At 43.9% G+C, this 21,692-nt stretch overlaps 1 protein-coding gene across 1 annotated transcript; it reads right to left on the bottom strand.

Moving 5' to 3' along the window:
• Positions 1 to 346: 346 nt before the first annotated feature.
• On the bottom strand, positions 347 to 16,846 carry LOC124045914 (5'-nucleotidase domain-containing protein 2-like). Its single transcript, XM_046365729.1, has 14 exons — positions 16,308 to 16,846; positions 11,947 to 12,131; positions 11,744 to 11,818; positions 11,596 to 11,651; positions 11,426 to 11,519; positions 9,171 to 9,299; positions 8,597 to 8,657; positions 8,370 to 8,472; positions 7,809 to 7,910; positions 7,639 to 7,720; positions 7,465 to 7,551; positions 1,495 to 1,635; positions 1,257 to 1,321; positions 347 to 1,113 (listed from the first exon to the last, which is right to left on the bottom strand). Exons 1-14 carry the CDS (start codon positions 16,663 to 16,665, stop codon positions 852 to 854), a joined length of 1,800 nt encoding a protein of 599 aa, XP_046221685.1. The 5' UTR covers positions 16,666 to 16,846; the 3' UTR covers positions 347 to 851.
• Between the last annotated feature and the right edge of the window lie 4,846 nt (positions 16,847 to 21,692).

A 21,692-nucleotide genomic window follows, 5' to 3' on the forward strand; every position in this document is an offset into this window, starting at 1 on the left:
GGAGCTTCAAGAACATATGCCAGCTCTTGCCTGGGAACCGTTGTTTTTTCTTTTTTTCTGATGACAGCCGTGAAATTAAATGTAAAAATGCATTATGGAAACATTTCCTGGCAAAATACTTTCATGATAGTAAGTAGCCTAGACCTAGCCTATGTGATAGCTGAGGAAGTGGCAGACTTGGGAAAAGCTCTAATCCATTCAAATAGATGACTACCTCAAAGTTTCATACACATTTCTTAATTTATACATTTCATTCTCACGATGCATAATTCCATTTTATGGACATTCAACAATCATAGGCGACACATGCAACATCACCCCAAATGAAACTACTGGCCGCCTCGTGTTAGATCAGTGATAAATGTATTTTAATTTGGTCATATACTCTATTGAATGTATACAGGCACAAAAACAGGTTTTAAAAGCAGCTACGGTATTTTCAACATATATCATGAACAACATACATTACTAGCTATGTCTTCTCCATAGAACAGACAGTGTCCATTATGGGCACATGCTTTGTCTGTCTTTGCATGTCGGTCATCAAATGCAACCAGCTGTATTGTGTGCCAGTCTCACAGAGATGGGTGTTACCCATTAATTAATAACTAATAATGTACAATGAAGGGTGATTAAGGTTTATAAAGTGCAAACATATTCTTTTGTGTCTATGATTAGTTAACTTACATCAGGTCTGCCACAGAGTAACTCCTATATAGGCCATGATAATACTCACAGTGTTCACTTACAGTAAGAGCAATAACCTAAATGTAATTAATCTACAGTTCCCCCTAGTGGTCTGTTTTTTTATGTCCATGTTGAGAACCCAGTTCTGAGAACCCATTGTTGGCTCAGCGAATGTGGGCCATCTCCTCTAGGAAGGGGGTCTTCATGCAGCCAGTGCAGAGCTGGTCCATCCACAGGGGCGCCTCGTGCTGCAGAGGGGTGCGTCGGGGGTAGAAGGTGTAGGAGAGGTCGTAGTTCAGCAGGCAGCTGATGGAGGCCATGTAGACGTCTGAGAAGCGACACAGGCGGCGGGAGAAGTAGGTGGGGTTGTGACAGGTGCGGAAGATGCTGCCGAACTGGGGGTTGAAGAGGTTCTTTGTTCTTAGTCTGTAATAAAAAGGGACAAGAGAGGAAGAGATAATACAAATACAAGTGGGTCATTTTCAGGCTCTGCAGATATGAAATCCTAATCACTTCAATGTCCAGAGTAAAAGGTACTCAATTAGTACCACTAAATCCATCTGACCAACCTGAGCTCCTCTCTCTCCTTCAGCCAATCCTGCAGAACCTCCCTAGACTGTGAATCCCGATGCATCTACAAAAGGACATGACAAGAGTCAGCTACTCTATGGGAAGAACTTGACAATCATCCTTAAGATGTACAGATACCGCTCCTTATCAAATAATGAATTAAAAAGAGACCTTGTATGTATGTTAATATGGGGAGAAGGGAAAACATGCCAGTGTCTATTCCCCAGAGGAGTGTACCTGCATGCGTTCCAGCAGGCCTGTGAGGGCCTGAAGCCACGTGAGGCTCTGGGCATATTGTTCTGTGTTCACCACCTTGGTCTCCAGATCCAGCTCAGGCACAATGGCTCCCGTACGCCACCCATGACGCAGCATCAGATCCTTGAAGAGGGAGAATAGCATGTAAAGGACAGTAAACCAGCTCCAAGGTTTAATTAGTGAGTGAAATAATATAATACAATATAATCTTTTGTTCACCAAAGAGTGAGCTTGGGTTTCACCTCTCAGCAGGCAGCTTGAACACACATTTAATAATTGTTATAATTGGGTTTATAGGAGTTCAATATGTGTGTAGTATATTGGTTCCTAGTTTATCATTATCATCATTAAAAAATATGGACTTTATGAGCCGGAAGCAATACCTGCTAAAGCCCAAGGATGGCAGTCACCAGAGAACAACTTCCACAAGTAATGATTCGTCACCTCCATCAGACTCGCTCTCCAAATCGTCTAGTCGATTATGAGGTAAACTACGAGTCAAGGAAGAGAACAACATACAGACCACCCCAACGAGGGACCATGAGTAGAGGTCGCTGTGGGAGGAATTACTTTCTCTCATAACCAGACCTGCAGCAGTTAAACTCCTACAAAAGATAAGAGAAGCACCCGCTCTTCTTCCAGAATGCTCACAACGTGCCTGAAGCTAACTGAAGAGGAGAGTGACAAGTTGAGGTGTGAGATAATGGAATTATTAGGAAGAGCTAACCTCATCTGCTTCAATGAGTATCCAGCAGTTCAATTCACCTCCCAGGCTGCGTCGCAACATTGAGGATGGAGCCTCATTCTCATCGGTTGCCAACTCACCAGCACCCCACAGCAGGCACACCCCGACTCGAGGTCATCAAGATCAACGTCAGCCTGAGCTGGCATAGCTGGTGACAACCAGAGAGGACACACTGAGGTCACAAAGGCAGCGTCATAAGATCAAACAGCTCATTGAAGAACTCCAGATCAGAGAGCTCCCCGACCCAGACCAGTCATCATCGTCATCATCAACTCAATCAAATCCTCACTGTCGTGAGCCAACACCTACACCTGACCGCCGCCGTCACCCGACACCTGACCGTCGTCGTCACCCGACACCTGACCGTCGTCGTCACCCGACACCTGACCGTCGTCGTCACCCGACACCTGACCGTCGTCGTCACCCGACACCTGACCGTCGTCGTCACCCTACACCTGACCACTGTTGTCAGCCTATACCTAACAGCCGTCAGCATACACCTGAACCCCACTGTCAGCCACACCTGATCGCCATCGTCAGCCTACACCTGATCGCTGTTATCAGCCCTCACCTGATCACTGCCACTGCGAATACTCACCTGATCGGCGTTGTCACGTACCTGTCCGCTACCGCACACCTTCTCCGCCCAGCTGGGAACGCACCTACCGGAACCAACTCCTAACATCCCCAACTTCGTCAAATAAGACCCACAGGTGTTAGCCCTCGAGAATGTGCTGCCCGTAGATGCAACAGATTGCTTCAAGTTTCATATACTTGTTGACCACCTGAATTTGGAAGAGGCGTTGCTAATTGCAGACTCCTACAGCAACAGCACGTACCCATACAAAACCACCTTGGATTCCCTCACAGAACTGAATTGGCCAGCCCCACCAGTTTGCCCTCCAGCGTATCACAGGACTAATGGACAGTGATGACACCAAGGTATTCCAAAGACACCCATTCCAACCCTACTTCACCTGGCAGAGTGGCTTGAGTACGAGGTGAGTGTAACGACCGTTGGTGGAAGAAGGTGAGGACCAAGATGCAGCATGGTAAGTGTTCATCATTATTTTAATAAACTGAACACTAAATACAACAAGGAACAAAAGAAACAACCGAAACAGCTCTGTCAGGTGCAAAACACACTAAACAGAATATAACTACCCACAAAACCCATGTGGGCAAGAGCTACCAAAGTATGGTTCTCAATCAGAGACAACAGACAGCTGTCCCTGATTGAGAACCATACCTGGCCAAAAACAAAGAAATTCAAAAACATAGAAAAAATAACATAGAATGCCAACCCTAGTCACACCCTGGCCTAACCAAAATAGAGAATAAAAAGCCTCTCTATTGCCAGGGAGTGACAGTGAGAATGCAAGAAGATGGCACGCAGTTCAGCTGCGACCAAGGCAGGGACCACCCTGGCTCACGCAGAGATCAGCGTAAAGACAAGTCTTTCCCCAAGACCACCACCATCCTCCACGGAGGTGATGAGAGAAAGGACAAAGCCAAAGCCTGTACAGTACCAGTCTCCGGTGGAAAGGTCATGGGAGAAGCACTGCCTGTTCAGTACTTCTTTGTGAGCTCTGGTTCACCCAGGATGGCAATGTCTGTCTGACACTCTGGTCTACAAGCATGGTCACATGGAGAAAGCTGGGCCCACCATGCAGAATATATGGAGAAAGCTGTACGAGCCAGTACGATCCACTCAGCTTCATCATCCCATACACTAGAGGTCTTCATGAATCCATCTGGACCCGAATACCTGAGACCTGATCCAGGTCCCGAGCAGGTCCAGATCCAGAATTCTAAAAATGGTCACTAGTCTGGGTCAGATCTGATATGATTGTCACGGGTCTTGGGTATGTATAATTTTAACTGACTTGTCCGGAAGGGGCCATACAGATCCGAACGTGACAGCTGCAGTAGAAAGAGGGAGAGAGAAAAAGGTTATCATTAATGCTGCTGCTGTGGCTTTTCTCAAGAGTGTAGCGTGGCATGTGTAGCTTGTTGTTGGCCAATTATAAGTCATCAAAGCGGCAATAGGCTACAGTCATAGAGCCTCTGTGTGTAGCAAAAGTTAGGAGATATCTAGGCTAATCAATGGAAGATTAAATTAAAATGACAGAATTAAAAGTTAAAGGAGAAGGATAGGCCACAACGACCAAGAGCCAACAAGTAGGCTGCTACTTCACCTCAATTAGCCTAACTAGCTAACGTTAGCTAGCTTAACTAGTTTCTCCCAGGTTTGATGCAGTAAAAACAGGTACTACATAATCATATTTGATTATAAATAACCTAGCTATGGCAGCTATTAGTCTACTATATTATGAGTCAGCTTGGTTGGCTGCTGTCTCTTCCTCCGTTCTCCCTGCTTTCCCTGTCACTCCTCACAGTATTTCCGCATATCGGGTCTAGGTGGGAAAGACCGAAGTCTATTTCTAAGACCTCCATCATACACCACACAGGCCAAGGCCATGGTCCAGAGGCTCTGAGACGAGAAAAGGGGTTGGGATGACCCAGATCTACCTAAAAATCTCCACGCATGGCTTACTTGTGCCTCAGGTCACACTGCCAAGATGGACCTCCCAGACAGCACAAGAAGTGTCCATGTCTTCAGTAATGTTTCAGAGCGTGCGTATGGTGCAGACGCGTACCTCCGCACTGAAGATGCCAATGGGCGGGTCTAGGTGGCATTCCTTGCAGCAATATCAAGAGTGGCTCCAAAATGGCAAGACTCGAGCGCTGCGATGCACTCAGTGGTGCCCAGCTTACAGTGGCCCTCAGAAGAGAACTCACCCTGAAGATCCATGACATCACATACTGATCGGATTCTACAACAGTCTTAACCTGGCTCCAGTCAGACTCCAGCAGGTACAAAGTATTTGTGGGCACAAGACATGCACAAATAGAGGAGCTCACAGATGCCCAGGCCTGGCGTTACATGGACACAGAGAGAAATCCAGCTGAAGCCATCATATGCGGCAAGACACAGTCTCAGAACATGATCATTGGAGTCACTGTCCTCCCTTCCTATGGCATCCTGGCTGAGAAGACCTGACAGGGGCTGTGGAAGCCTACTTTATATGGACTCCTGTCAGCGGACACTAAGTTGTCTCTCCCTGATGTTTCCCAGTAAAGACACTTTTTAGGAGCTAGTGGAAGCCACAATGCAGTCACTAGACGAGGCGGACAGTAGTGCCAAAAGATTTTCAGCTGACAACTTCAAGCAAGCCAAACTCAAAGTTCTCAGACATGCCCAGTCAGAGTTTCCCAGAAGACCTCTCCCTACTAGAAGCAGGTAAAGCCAGTTCCTCCGAGCAGCCATCTGGTGACTCTGGCCCCAGAGTACAACAACGACACCGGAAAGAACCGAATTGGAGGCTTTCGGAGATGTGATTCGGTCACAAGGCTACTAAATTAAGAAATATGACAAGCAGCCACCCAGAGAGGGTGTTTGTCGAGTTACTTCGAGGGATCTGGATTCTGAGGGGGGGGGGGGCAGCTATCTGTCGCTTCCAGCATGGTGATGCCATACAGATATACCTAAGATGGCTGACCTGCCTCCAACCCCACTGCGGTTCTACAAGTCGACGTTCTATACTACATGTGTGGAATGCTTTGGACCGTATGTTATCAAGATTGGCTAAAGAAATTAAAAGAGACAGGGTATCATCTGTACAGGTGGATCTATTGTCGAACATAGGTACAAATTCGTTCCTGATGCTTTTGAGGTGCGTCATCACTCGCAGAGGAAAGCCCTTTTGAGATCTTGTCCAATTGAGGAACACATTTCAAGGGTGGAGAGCAGTCCGCTAAAAAGTGGCACAGGGGTAAGGAAGACCTTGCCGTGGGAAGCGTTGTGATGATCGTGGACAATCAGTCTTCTAGAGCGCTCTGGCAAATTGGAACTGTCAAGTCAGTTATCCCTGAAGCAGGCGGGAAAGTGAGGACAGTGGAGATCCAAGTCAAAGACAGAACCTACGTACCTACGTCAGGCCTGTCTGTAACGGGATTCGTCCTCCTTTAACGAGGAGTATGAGAGATCGGACCAATACGCAGCGTGGTAAGTGTTGATGATGATGTTTAATATGATGTTGATGATGTGTTTAATAGAACAGAACACTTAAATACAAAAACAACAAGAGAACGAAAAATGAAACCGAAACAGTTCTGTCTGGTGCAGACACAAAACAATCACCCACAAAACACAGGTGGGAAAAAGCTACCTAAGTATGATTCTCAATCAGAGACGACGAACGACACCTGCCTCTGATTGAGAACCATACTAGGCCAAACACGTAGAAAATATAACATAGAAAAAGGAACATAGACAACCCACCCCAACTCACGCCCTGACCAACACAAAGACATAAAAAAATCAACTAAGGTCAGAATGTGACACTGTCGCTCGGCTTATTCAGCTGTCCACCCTTCATCAAGAAGCTACTGACCCTTAGCTGGCTTTTTTAGTTGAAGAAAATTCGTTGAACACAATTGGGGGCGGCTGAAAAAACGGCCAGCTTTGTAGCACTCCCTTCTGGTTAGTTTAGTCAGGCAGTTTTCAGACCCTAACCACCTTTAGTTTTCTTTTTGACCAAGGTCACCCCAGTCATTCTTATATTAACCAAACAGCAGCCTCTATTGCCAAGACTTCAGGTTAATTAATTTAGGACCCCTAGCATGGCCGGGCATAAACCAGATAACATTGCTTTCCATCCTGATAAGCACCACCTTTTTCACTCAGCTACCCTTTTCCTCTTGTGGACAATGTCCTTGCTATCTAACATTTTATTATGCATGCATCTAAAATGTAAACGCCTTAAGATCTTTAAGTCCGTTGGTTTTGGAGCTAAGTATTTCCTATTTTTGTATTTTGACATTTATGTTGAGTTTGTTAGCTAGCTCGCGCTCCCGCTAGCATTAGTGCTAGCTTTAGCATTTACATTGAGAATGCATTAGTATGCCTAGTAGCATTAGCTATTTGTTAGTGTTTTCCATTTGTGGTGTGTGTGTGTGTGTTTGTTTTATGTCCATTAAAAAACCCCTAAACTGGAAATACTGTCTCCTCATTGTTTTGGACGGACATTGCTGTAGTGGTTACTACCAACCTGGAAACTGAGTTTTCTATCTATTTGAATGGTCCTTTGATTTTGTAACCAAACCATATTTTTCAATCATAGTGAGATAAAATAGTCACTCACAGCCAAGTCACTGTAGAGATGGTCTCCAAAGTATAGCACACTGGACCCTCTCCAGCCTGTCAGCCTCAGGAAGTCGTACAGGTTTCCCTAAAACACAAACTAAATGCCTCAGTATTCTGTTAAGGGGGAGATGAGGTCATGAGCATTGTAGTTTAATATTGAAGGTGTACACACTTGTTTGTAGATCTGTCCTTTGTCGAGACTGTTTATTTTGTCCCACTGGAGGTCACCATTTCCATCCAGGCGTCTAAATGGTCTGTAAAAGGGGCAACATTGGCGAGCAAATTGAATATGGTCCCAATAAACACATGACAACCTGGTCAACAAGAACACTCCATACTCACTTGACACAGTCATTGAAGAAGTGTGGTTTGTCTGCCTGAACGATGACCACATCAAAGAACTCCCTCCAGTCCTTCCCAACCATGTACCTCATGCCTTTATCCCTACAATCAGAGATATCAGAGTGACTGGAGCACAGGAGGCTGCTGAGGGGAGGGCGGCTCATAATAATGGTTGGAACGGAGCAAATGGAATGGCATCAAACACGTGGGAACTATGTGCTTGATATATTTGATACCGTTCCACTTCAGCCGTTACCAATCTTACGGAGAAAGCAACAGAGGTGTGGCTCATTCCATTCACCAAAATATACTGTGCAGACTGACTGCGAGTGCTTCTGCCCACTCTTCCCATTCGTCAATAGTTTTCTGACTGAATGATACGTCAGTGTTTGTGCTTCCTCTGTCAATCATGTTGGGTAACCATGAAAACAAGTAATTGACATTAGGAGAATGACTCATCCTCTTCCACGATCCATCGTAACTGTGGTCGATTTACCAACCAATCAATACGTCATTCAAACCAACGTGACCCTGGGTCTTCATCCTCAGATGGACACTCACACAAAGCTGAAGGGGCTGTTGGTGATGAGGAACAGTTTCTTCCCGTGGCTGACCAGGCGATGCAGAACAGCATAAGTCTCATCCCTTCCCAGAATGTACTTCTCTATGGATGGGAAATGAGGGGAAAAATAACAACATGAACAAAAACATGTCAAACTTTAACATTCCGCAGGCTTCTGAAAATGAGGTATTTGACTGGACCACAAACAGAATCCAACATCGCTCACCCAGATCTTGCATGATCCATTTGTACATGTAGCCTTTGATGTGAACCATTCCAATGGCTTCCTGATGATAAAAATAACCTGCATTATGCATTATGCAAATAACAAGTGCCAATGAATCTACTTAAATTCAGTTACAACATGTACCTACAGATAAGGATAAATTCAACATGCTCATTGTGCATATAGTCAGGTTCTGAATATCACACTCTCTACTCCAACCCAGTCTAACAGGCAGAAGAGCTTGGTTACGAAAAGGACGAGGGAGGATAAAGTCAAAGCTAGATCACGTCTGTTTCTTCTGGCAGACAAAGTGAATCTGAAAAGGACAAACTGTAAGCTACACCCTTTGACCCCAGTGTGGAATGAGAACAGCTATTGTTCATTAGTCCACATGTCTGAATCCCTGGCAACCTCTCTCTAGGAGGAGGATAGAGATCTGAACCTGGTGCTGAAAACCCCCACTGTGTCCAAACAGTCAAATTAACCTGGCAGAGGGTTTGGAAAACCAGCAAGAGGGAGGGAAAGAACATTACACAAGGTGATAAATGGCATAAGAGTGTGCTGAGACACTCACTGAAACGTCTTTGTAGAGGTGCTCGGGATCGTACTCTATGTCATTGGAGATGAAGAAATCATTGGCCACAGCCAGGAGGGTCATCTCTGGGATGGAGAAGATGTCCATGAACTGCTTAACCTTGGGTCCCTGTGGATGATAAATCAGCTGCTTATTGTATTCTTATAAAAAATATACAGTATTACCATGACTCTAAATTGAGTGTGATTAGAGAAATGCGGTTTCAAAATGTACATGAAATACTTATTTATAAACATTACATTACCACCTAATGCTTCTAGCTCAAATGAGGCACCATGTTTAGAACCAGTTACTTTCCATGGAGGAAAAAATGAAACCAGAGTCCACAGGGAGCAAGGCCTGTACACAGAGTTAATCCCTAATTTATAAAGACAGGGATCCCAGTGCCAGACCCAGAGGATTGTGGGTAGTGGGCGTATGTTTGTGATGGAAGATTAGAAGGCAGGGGAGGCATGGTGTGCTCCCTCCACAGTGCTGCATTCAATGTAGAAGAATGTAAAGAATGTGAACCTGTGTGAAAACATCAAAGCCCCTGGCCCTACAGACTGAACCTGATGAACAAACACTATGCCACAGTCAGACTGTCACACCACATCTAGAGATGTATTAAGATTTGTGCAATAATAACCAGTATTTTTTTTTAACTACAAAAAGGCTTTAACGTTAACATCCTGTAGCGGATTAGCTCTTTTAGATGATTAGTGAAATGTTGCTTGTCAGTTGCTAAAAGAGTAATGACAAAAGTCGAGCTTACAAAATACAATGCTTATATCAAATCAAATTTTATTAGTCACATGCGCCGAATACAACAGGTTACAGTAAATGCTTACTTATAAGCCGTTAACCAACAATGCAGTTAAGACAATACAACAACAAAAAAAGTAAGAGATAATAATAACAAATCATTCAAGAGCAGCAGTAAATGCTCGGTCTTCCTTTTCATGTAGTCCACAATCATCTCCTTTGTCTTGATCACGTTGAGGGAGAGGTTGTTGTCCTTGCACCACACAGCCAGGTCTCTGACCTCCTCCCTATAGGTTGTCTCATCAATGTCGGTGATCAGGTCTACCACTGTTGTGTCATCAGCAAACTTAATGAGGGTGTTGGAGTCGTGTCTGGCCGTGCAGTCATGAGTGAACAGGGAGGACAGGAGGGTACTGAGCACACACCCCTGAGGGGCCCCCGTGTTGAGGATCAGCTTGGCGGATATGTTGTTACCTACCCTTACCACCTGGGGGCGGCCCGTCAGGAAGTCAAGGATCCAGTTGCAGAGGGAGATGTTTAGTCCCAGGGTCCTTAGCTTAGTGATGAGCTTTGAGGGCACTACGGTGTTTAACACTGAGCTGTAGTCAATGAATAGCATTCTCACATAGGTGTTCCTTTTGTCCAGGTGGGAAAGGGCAGTGTGGAGTACAATAGAGATGGCATCATCTGTGGATCTGTTGGTGTGGTATGCAAATTGTAGTGGGTCTAGTGTTTCTGGGATAATGGTGTTGATGTGATACATGACCAGCCTTTCAAAGCATTTCATGGCTACAGACGTGAGTGCTCATGGTCAGTAGTCATTTAGGCAGGGACTACGGTGGTCTGCTTGAAACATGTTGATATTACTGGCAAATGTCAGTGAAGACACTTGCCAGTTGGTCAGCGCATGCTCGGAGTACATGTCCTGGTAATCCGTCTGGCCCAGCTGCATTGTGAATGTTGACCTGTTTAAAAGTCTTACTCACATCGGCTGCTGAGAGCGTGATCACAGTCGTCCGGAACAGCTGATGCTCTCATGCATGTTTCAGTGTTACTTGACTCGAAGCGAGCATATAAGTTATTTAGCTCATCTGGTAGGCTCGTGTCACTGGGCAGCTCTCGGCTGTTCTTCCCTTTGTAGTCTGTATTAGTTTGCAAGCCCTACCACATCCGACGAGCGTCGGAGCCGGTATAGTATGATTCGATCTTAGTCCTTTATTGACGCTTGGAACTGTTCGTCGCAGTGAAAAGCGGGATTTCATATAAGCTTCCCGGAAATCAGGAGGATAGAGTTATGGTCAGATTTGCCAAATGGAGGGCGAGGGAGAGCTTTGTATGCGTCTAAAGGTAATGTCATTTTAAGGACCTGTCCTCATGACTGTTGGCGACAGATTAAAACAAAATACCTTGATCCTGTCAATGGACTCAGAGTGAATATTTTAACAGGCAACTCCAGAGGTAATATATTCTTCAAGGACACAGTGACTGACCTTTCCATAGAAGCCGCTGACCTGTTGCAAGGGGACATGGTGCGTACCCCCATAGAGCCTCAGGACCTCCTCATCTGGAACTGGGTTCAGTCCCCTATAGGGTCAACACAGTTTTAGTACACTGACTGATATTGCAGAGTGTTATTCACCAACCCATAAACAAAACTCACCGATACACAGTCCCCAGCTGAATGTAATGGAAAGCATCTATCTTCATCAGGAGGCCCTGTGGGAAGACAAAACATATAGTACTGTAAACACACTGCACCTTGAGATTGGATGTTTAAAAGAGGGGCAGAACTGCTTCATGGGGTTTACCTTTTGAATATCATAGTGAAGACCGCGTGCAGCAAAGTTGGGGATGTAGTCATATTTGCGGATACCTTCAGGGTACTGTCAAACAACAGCAGAAGATGCTCAGATTAGAAGGGCCCACAACTGTTCTCATACATGGAATTATCAAGAGAACTGAATATACAATATGTGCTAGTCTTTTGGCGGGTTAGTCAGAGAACACACACCTTGAAGTGCTCGATGAGGAAGTCTCGGGCAGTGTTGTAGATCATAGTGTTGAGGGCATCGGAGTAGAGGGCCAGGGTGTAGTCATAGTCAAACCCATAGATGTCCACCTCCGCTAGGCTGACCTCGTTGTTGGCGTAGATAGTGGAGGAGTTGAGCAGGTTGCACACACTTGGTGGGATCAGGTCTGGAAAGAGACAGCACAGAGACATACATTGTAATAGAGAGACAACATAATAGACTGATACTATGTTTATAACTACAGCTTTACACCATTTGGGACTTCAATGTTAAGTACTAATGTTTTTTTAGATGATGCCAATTGCACAGCAGGAGTGCACTGTACCTGAAGCAAAGTACTGAGCTTAGTGAGGCAAGCAACAACAGGATTACAGGGAATTCATAGGGGGTAAAAAATGTGAAACACTGAACAGGATTTAGAGGCAAATTAACTTTTGCACACACACACACACACACAAATGTGTTTCTAATCTAAATCACTGGACATAAAGATTTAGTAAAATCCCTGATTTTCATGTGAATATTCTAAAATCAGCATAAAAACAACATGCCTATTTCCATCAAAATGACTTGATAAAAGGCTGTGTGTGATTACCTTTTGAGGGAAAACTCCCATGGAACGAATAAAGAAATACAAGTTAAATGGGTTTCCATCGAATTTTAAACTTTACGGATGGTTTTCTCACAATGTTTTATAGCGAATGTGCCCAGTCTGGTATTGGCACGTGCGCTCTAACCAACAGCGCTATCTGCGCTTTGTTGGCTACAGCGCACAGATGAGATTATTATTATGGACAAAAGAGCAAGATTATTTTTATTTGTCAAACTGCTGCCAAGCATCGATTATCCTGTCACCAGAATAAGACCCTCGATATGTATTAGAAAGGAGCATCAAACTCATCACCGTGCACTTTCACCACCCAGTGAAGTTTATCATAATTGATTGAATCTCTAGCCTCTCGCAAAAAAAAATATTTTATAGAAACATGGTCAGTGTCTATTTGTGTATTGCTCTGCGTGTTTACAACCCGGTTCTTCCAGAACAATCGTAACAGCCACACAGCAAACACACAGACTCAGATTAAAAAGAGGATCACCAACGGTTTCCCAATCTATCACTAAATCCCTGGAATATGACGACGCTACCGTGTTTCATTTTTAGCTGTCTATGACAGATAAGTGGGCCAAGGTCTTTTGGATGAGACAAGTGAAGACAGCTGGCCGTCAACGTGAAAGACTGACCATATCTAGCTTGTAACCTCATTCTCAAGAGTTGTGTCTCTCCTCTAACTCTGCCTCTACCTACATTACCAAGTACGATCCTTCTTATGTCTTTATAGTGGAGGTTATGGCCATGTGTTTGTGTGCTGACATAATGATGACAATCTAAAGAAGGAGTAGATAATGAATCAGAATATGCAATCGTGTGGCTAGTGGGTAAATGAGAAAGAGTGTGTCAGAGACCATGTCCTGTCCTGTAGGGGTTTGGGATTGGTTCTGAGATTGTTTTTTGAAAATAGCCTGTAGAATTATAGAGTATGTTGGCTACAACAATTTGTCTCACTTTCATTTTTTCAAAACAAGAACAATGACAGGATTGCCATCCAGCTGTCATGCTTGACCCACTTTCAAACCTAGGGAAGGGATGAACTGTTACAGCACTGGCCTAGAAGAGGATGAACTCATATAATCCCTGTGCATACGGTAATGTCTTCAACCAGGACATGACAAGACCATCAGTGGCAGATGGGGAGTAGTACTGAATCACTCCCCATCAGCACCCATCACTATAAGTGTACGCACATCACAAATGATGGGAATCCTTTGAAGTTTACCGTGCTGACATTGAGCGTATTTGTATGTTGTATCTTCTGTAGCTCAGTTGGCTCCTGCCAAGGCAGCAGCTACTCTTCCTGGGGTTTATTATGGGTCCCCATAGTTAGAATGCAGCAGCTACTCTGACTGGGGTTTATTTGGATCCCCAAAGCGTCTGCTAAATGGCATATGTTATTATATTATTATATTATATTATATTATTATATTATTATTATATTATTATTATTATTATTATTATTATTATATTATTAAGGATCCCCGTTGGCTCCTGCCAAGGCAGCAGCTACTCTTCCTGGGGTTTATTATGGGTCCCCATTAGTTCCTGCCAAAGCAGCAGCTACTCTTCCTGGGGTTTATTATGGGTCCCCATTAGTTCTGCCAAGGCAGCAGCTACTCTTCCTGGGGTTTATTATGGGTCCCCATTAGTTCTGCCAAGGCAGCAGCTACTCTTCCTGGGGTGCAGCAACATGAAGGCAGTTATATACAATTTAAAATATTACATTTCATAACCCTTTTCACAACACATTAAGTGTGTTCCCTCAGGCCACTACTCTCCTACTACATATCTACAATACAAAATCCATGTGTACGTGTTTGTAGAGTGCGTGTCTTATCATGTGTATTTGTGCCGGAGTGTCTCTTCACAGTCCCCACTGTTCCATAAGGTGTATTTTCATGTTTTTTTATATCTGATTCTACTGCTTACATCAGTTACCTGATGTGGAATAGAGTTCTATGTAGTCATGGCTCTATGTAGTACTGTGGAATAGAGTTCTATGCAGTCATGGCTCTATGTAGTACTGTGTGCCTCCCATAGTCTGTTCTGGACTTGTGGATTGTGAGAGCTCTGGTGGCATGTCTTGTGGGGTATGCATGGGTGTTCGAACTGTGTGCTGGTAGTTTAAACAGACAGCTTGGTGCATTCAGCATGTCAACACTTCTTACAAAAACAAGTAGTGATGAAGTCAATCTCTTCTCCACTTTGAGCCAGGAGAAATCTACATGCATATTATTAATGTTAGCTCTCTGGGTACATTTAAGGGCCAGCCGTGCTGCCCTGTTCTGAGCCAATTGTAATTTCCCGAGGTCTCTCTTTGTGGCAACTGACCACACAACTGAACAGGGCCTTGTTGTTAAAAAAGTGTTGTTAAAAAGGCAGAGCAGCATTTTATTATGGGCAGACTACTGTTGTATCAACATGTTTTGACCATGACAGTTTACAATCCAGGGTTACTCCATGCAGTTTAGTCACCTCAGCTTTCTCAATTTCAACATTATTTATAAAATATTTAGTTGAGGTTTATGGTTTAGTGAATGATTTGTCCCAAATACAATGCTTTTATATATTTTTGATATTTAGGACTAACTTATTCCTTGCCACCCATTCTGAAACTAACTGCAGCTCTTTGTTAAGTGTTGCAGTGATTTCACTCGCTGTAGTAGCTGACTTGTATAGTGTTGAGTCACCCGCATACATGGACACACTGGCATGTCATTAGTAAAGATTGAGAAAAGTAAGGGGCCTAGAAAGATGCCCTGAGTAATTCCTGATTTAACCTGGATTGTATTGGACAGGCCTCCATTAAAGAACACCCTCTGTGTTCTGTTAGACAGGTAACTCTTTATCCACAATATAGCAGGGGGTGTAAAGCCATAACACAAATGTTTTTTCCATCATCCGACTATGATCGGTAATGTATGTCAAAAGCCGCACTGAGGTCTAACAAAACAGCTCCCGCAATCTTGTTATCATCAATTTCTCTCAGCCAATCAGTCATTTGTGTAAGCACTGTGCTTGTTGAATGTCCTTCCCAAAAGCAATGCTGATAGTTTGCTGTCAATTTGTTTACAGTAAAATAGCATTTTAAGAAAAAGGTTTACTAAGGGTTGATTGGTCAGCTATTTGAGCCAGTAAAGGGGGCTTTACTATTCCTGGGTAGCAGAATTACTTTTGCTTCCCTCCAGGCCAGAGGGCACACACTTTCCTGTAGGCTTAAATTGAAGATATGACAAACAGGAGTGGCAATATCGTCCGTTATCCTCAGTAATTTTCCATCCAAGTTGTCAGACCCCGGTGGCTTGTCATTGTTGATAGACATTTTTTTCACCTCCTCCACACTCACTTTACAGAATTCAAAATTACAATGCTTCTCTTTCATAATTTCATCAGTTATACTTGGATGTGTAGTGTCAGCGTTTGTTGCTGGCATGTCATGCATACATTTGCTATACCTCGCCAAATTATTAAAGTAATTGGCGACATAAGTGGGTTTCGTAATGAATGAGCCATCTGATTGAATTAATGATGGAGCAGAGTTGGACTTTTTGCCCAAAATTTCATTTAAGGTGCTCCAAAGCTTTTTGCTATCATTCTTTATATAATGTATTCGTTTCATAGTATACTTTCTTATTGTTATTCAGTTTAGTCACATGATTTCTCAATTTTCAGTAGGTTTGGGGGAGGAAATATGACAAAGGACGACTGTGAGGTCAGTCTACTACTTACCGTGCACAAGCCGTTTCATCTCATTATAACGTGCCCATAAGTACGTCCTATGATCTGCTTTTGGGGCAGTGGAGGAGTACGACCGTCCAGACACTGTCAACGGCTCCTCGGGACCCTTCTTGCCCCCAACCTGATGTCTTTGAGCTGCAGGTGTAGAGGAGCAAGCGGCAGGTAAAGGCATCGCCGCCGACCTGCAATTGGATTCACAGCTTTGATCTTTACATTTCTTCTCTCCACTTTTCAATTCCCTGCTTGTTGAAAAGTTTATAATTTTCGAAGATCTTGAAAGGGGTGGTGTCCTGCTACCGTTTTGCCACAATGCACGGCCCAGTGTAGTACCCACTTTTTTGCAGGCCATTCTAAGAAAAAACTGCGAAACCAATGCGTAAAAATATACCCGTAGAGTTTACAATTGCTTTAACGGAACTTGACGAATGAACTTGGTACCTGCTTACATAAAATAAATAGCATGCAGATATGAAAGGCCTCTGACTTCTCACTCTCCAAGTACCCCTGACTACAGTGTGCAGTTTGGGCAGGGCTCAATGTGGGCGGAGTCAAACGCTTGACCCCGCCCACTTTTATTTTTTGTCCATCTGAGGTTTGACAGTCAGACACTGAATAGGAACACACACCTTCGTGCAGGGCACACGTTGAATACAAACGTGTTTCATTTTTGAAGATCATAAGAAATATTATATAAAGTGGTACCAGCACATGTGTTGTAACACTTTTTGCTTCATGCTATATTTGAGACAAGCTACTGATATTGTTGCAGTGAACAACATACTTGTTATGTATGTCATGTACTGTTAAAATTGGGTTGATAAATGTTATAACTTTGTCATTATATTATTCCATTGAGCGTATATACACAGTTACTACCTATTCTGATTTATAATGCTATTTACTTTCCTCATGAGAATGGAGACAGACTATACCATATAGACATTCTGACAAGCTGAATGTGTTTTGTACATGAAGTTATACCAGCTCCAGTACAAAGATCAGAGACTCGGGTGACTGCTACGTCATCTTTACTAAACAACACAATTAACAATTGAAACAATTAACACAGCAGACAAAAACAAGGTTTGACCACTCATCAAAAAATGGCTTCACTCCTGCTCCTCTAAAGAGGCAAAAACAGTCATTCTGCCTCCACATAGAACATCTCATCATCTCTCTGTAAGTGGAACGAGAACATGAATGGTTCCTTGAGGAGAATATTTTCCTCTTCATCCAGGCCATCATACAACCGTAGTTCTTTAAGGGTTGTAATGCGGTATTACCCATCCATCCCAACACACTAGGGAGGGAAATAGTGCTTTGAAATGTTTGGCGTTCGCACCACCTTGCTGCCTCTAGGGTGTCCCTTAGAAGAACATCTGCTTCCTTGAAGAAAAAGGAAGAATAAATATTAAGACTAGTGCCTCATTGGGTGATCAAGAGAAATTACACCCCACTTTCACAATACCACCATGCAAACAAAAGCTACTATTACTAAAGGGGTTTTCAGTGATATCTATAACTACTCAACAAGTCATCGCAACTGTTATATCTTGCCATGCATCAAGCATTCAGCATTACACACAGTAGACGACATACCCAGTCAACAGCTCCCAATTCGCCGTGCATTTTGTTTTCAGTATCGTCTAGAAAGGACACAGATTGTGGTCATTAAGTAATGTAAGAGAACCTCTAGGGATGTGTGTACCTGAATGCACTTTACCTTAGCTAATAGCCTATACAGTACCTAATCCTGCAGAGCTGGATGCTGATGTGACATGCTGTGACCTCTTAGGGGGGGGGGGGCTCGTCTTCTACATCATTATGAAATATATTGGAGAGGGGGGGTTTAAGTCTTTAAACATTGGTTTAAATCTATAGCATTCATCATATCGGAGGGCCTGTTGTCCGGGCCTCTGGCAGTCTCTATGAGGGTGCCACGGGGTTCACTTCTTGGACCGACTCTCTTCCCTGTATACATCCATGATGTCGCTCTTGCTGCTGGTGAGTCTCTGATCAATCACTACGGAGACGACACCATTCTGTATACTTCTGGCCATTCTTTGGACACTGTGTTAACAACCCTCCAGACGAGCTTCAATGCCATTCAACTCTCCTTCCGTGGCCTCCAATTGCTCTTAAATACAAGTAAAACTAAATGCATGCTCTTCAACCGATCGCTGCCTACACCTGCTCGCCCGTCCATCATAACTACTCTGGAAGGCTCTGACTTAGAATATGTGGACAACTACAAATACTTAGGTGTCTGGTTAGACTGTAAACTCTCCTTCCAGACTCACATCAAACATCTCCAATCCAAAGTTAAATCTAGAATTGGCTTCCTATTTCGCAACAAGCATCCTTCACTCATGCTGCCAAACATACCCTTGTAAAACTTACCATCCTACCGATCCTCGACTTCGGCGATGTAGTTTACAAAATAGCCTCCAATACCCTACTCAATACATTGGATGCAGTCTATCACAGTGCCATCTGTTTTGTCACCAAAGCCCCATATACTACCCACCACTGCGACCTGTACGCTCTCATTGGCTGGCCCTCGCTTCATACTCGTCGCCAAACCCACTGGCTCCAGGTCATCTATAAGACCCTGTTAGGTAGAGTCCCCCCTTATCTCAGCTCGCTGGTCACCATAGCAGCACCCACCTGTAGCATGCGCTCCAGCAGGTATATCTCTCTGGTCACCCCCAAAACCAATTCTTCCTTTGGCTGCCTCTCCTGCCAATGACTGGAACTACAAAAATCTCTGAAACTGGAAACACTTATCTCCCTCACTAGCTTTAAGCACCAGCTGTCAGAGCAGCTCACAGATTACTGCACCTGTAATAGCCCATCTATAATTTAGCCCAAACAACAACTCTTCCCCTACTGTATTTATTTATTTATTTATTTAGCTCCTTTGCACCCCATTACTTCTATCTCTACCTTGCACATTCTTCCACTGCAAATCTACCATTCCAGTGTTTTACTTGCTATATTGTATTTACTTTGCCACCATGGCCTTTCTTTGCCTTCACCTCCCTTATCTCACCTCATTTGCTCACATTGTATATAGATGTATTTTTCTACTGTATTATTGACTGTATGTTTGTTTTACTCCATGTGCAACTCTGTGTTGTTGTACGTGTCAAACTGCTTTGCTTTATCTTGGCCAGTTCGCAATTGTAAATGAGAACTTGTTCTTAACTTGCCGACCTGGTTAAATAAAGGTGAAATAAAAAATAAATAAATAAAAGTTTTGATTAAGATTCGCTTTTGTTGACACCTTAGATGTGAACCTCAACTTGGGTAACCTTGAAAGAGACTAGTGATGGGTTCTAAGAGCCGGCTCTTGTAGGTGAACGTTGGGAGCCAGCTCGCATATCAGAGCCGAATCTACAGTTGAAGCCGGAAGTTTACATACACCTTAGCCAAATACATTTAAACTCAGTTTTTCACAATTCCTGACATTTAATCCTAGTAAAAATTCCCTGTCTTTGGTCAGTTAGGATCACCACTTAATTTTAGAATGTGAAATGTCAGAATAATAGTAGAGCGAATGATTTATTTCAGCTTTTATTTCTTTCATCACATTCCCAGTGGGTCAGAAGTTTACATACACTCAATTAGTATTTGGTAGCATTGCCTTTAAATTGTTTGACTTGGGTCAAACATTTCGGGTAGCCATCCACAAGCTTCCCACAATAAGTTGGGTGAATTTTGGCCCATTCCTGCTGACAGAGCTGGTATAACTGAGTCAGATTTGTAGGCCTCCTTGCTCGTACATGCTTTTTCAGTTCTGCCCACACATTGTCTATAGGATTGAGGTCAGGGCTTTGTGATGGCCACTCCAATACCTTCACTTTGCTGTCCTTGAGCTATTTTGCCACAACTTTGAAGTATGCTTGGGGTTATTGTCCATTTGGGAGACCATTTGTGACCAAGCTTTAACTTCCTGACTAATGTCTTGAGATGTTGCTTTAATATATCCACATAATATTCCATTCTCATGATGCCATCTATTTTGTGAAGTGCACCAGTCCCTCCTGCAGCAAAGCACCCCCACAACATGATGCTGCCACCCCCGTGCTTCACGGTTGGGATGGTGTTCTTCGGCTTGCAAGCCTCCCCCTTTTCCCTCAAAATGTAACGATGGTCATTATGGCCAAACAGTTCTATTTTTGTTTCATCAGACCAGAGGACATTTCTCCAAAAAGTAGGATCTTTGTCCCCATGTGTAGTTGCAAACCAGTCTGGCTTTTTTACGGTAGTTTTGGAGCAGTGGCTTCTTCCTTGCTGAGCAGCCTTCCAGTTTATGTCGACATAGGACTCGTTTTACTGTGGATATAGATACTTTTGTACCTGTTTCCTCCAGCACCTTCACAAGGTCCATTGCTGTTGTTCTGGGATTGATTTGCACTTTTCGCACCAAAGTACGTTCATCTCTAGGAGACAGAATGCATATCCTTCCCGAGCGGTATGACGGCTGCGTGGTCCCATGGTGTTTATACTTGCGTACTATTGTGTGTACAGATGAACGTGGTACCTTCAGGCGTTTGGAAATTGCTCCCAAGGATGAACCAGACTTGTGGAGGTCTACCATTTTTTTCTGAGGTCTTTAGATTTCTTTAGATTTTCCCATGATGATGTCAAGCAAAGAGGCACTGAGTTTGAAGGTAGGCCTTGAAATACACTGCTCAACAAAAATAAATGGAACACTTAAACAACACAATGTAACTCCAAGTCAATCACACTTCTGTGAAATCAAACTGTCCACTTAGGAAGCAACACTGATTGACAATAAATTTCACATGCTGTTGTGCAAATGGAATAGACAACAGGTGGAAATTACAGGCAATTAGCAAGACACCCCCAATAAAGGAGTGGTTCTACAGGTGGCGACGACAGACCACTTCTCAGTTCCTATGCTTCCTGGCTGATGTTTTGGTCACTTTTGAATGCTGGCGGTGCTTTCACTCTATTGGTAGCATGAGATGGAGTCTACAACCCACACAAGTGGCTCAGGTAGTGCAGCTCATCCAGGATGGCACATCAATGCGAGCTGTGGCAAGAAGGTTTGCTGTGTCTGTCAGCGTAGTGTCCAGAGCATGGAGGCGCTACCAGGAGACAGGCAAGTACATCAGGAGACATGAAGGAGGCCGTAGGAGGGCAACAACTCAGCAGCAGGACCGCTACCTCCACCCTTGTGCAAGGAGGAGCACTGCCAGAGCCCTGCAAAATGACCTCCAGCAGGCCACAAATGTGCATGTGTCTGCTCAAACGGTCAGAAACAGACTCCATGGGCCTCCCGGGTGGCGCAGTGGTTAAGGGCACTGTACTGCAGTGCCAGCTGTGCCATCAGAGTCCCTGGGTTCG

This window comes from Oncorhynchus gorbuscha, linkage group LG10, assembly GCF_021184085.1.
Source record: "Oncorhynchus gorbuscha isolate QuinsamMale2020 ecotype Even-year linkage group LG10, OgorEven_v1.0, whole genome shotgun sequence".
NCBI lineage: Eukaryota > Metazoa > Chordata > Actinopteri > Salmoniformes > Salmonidae > Oncorhynchus > Oncorhynchus gorbuscha.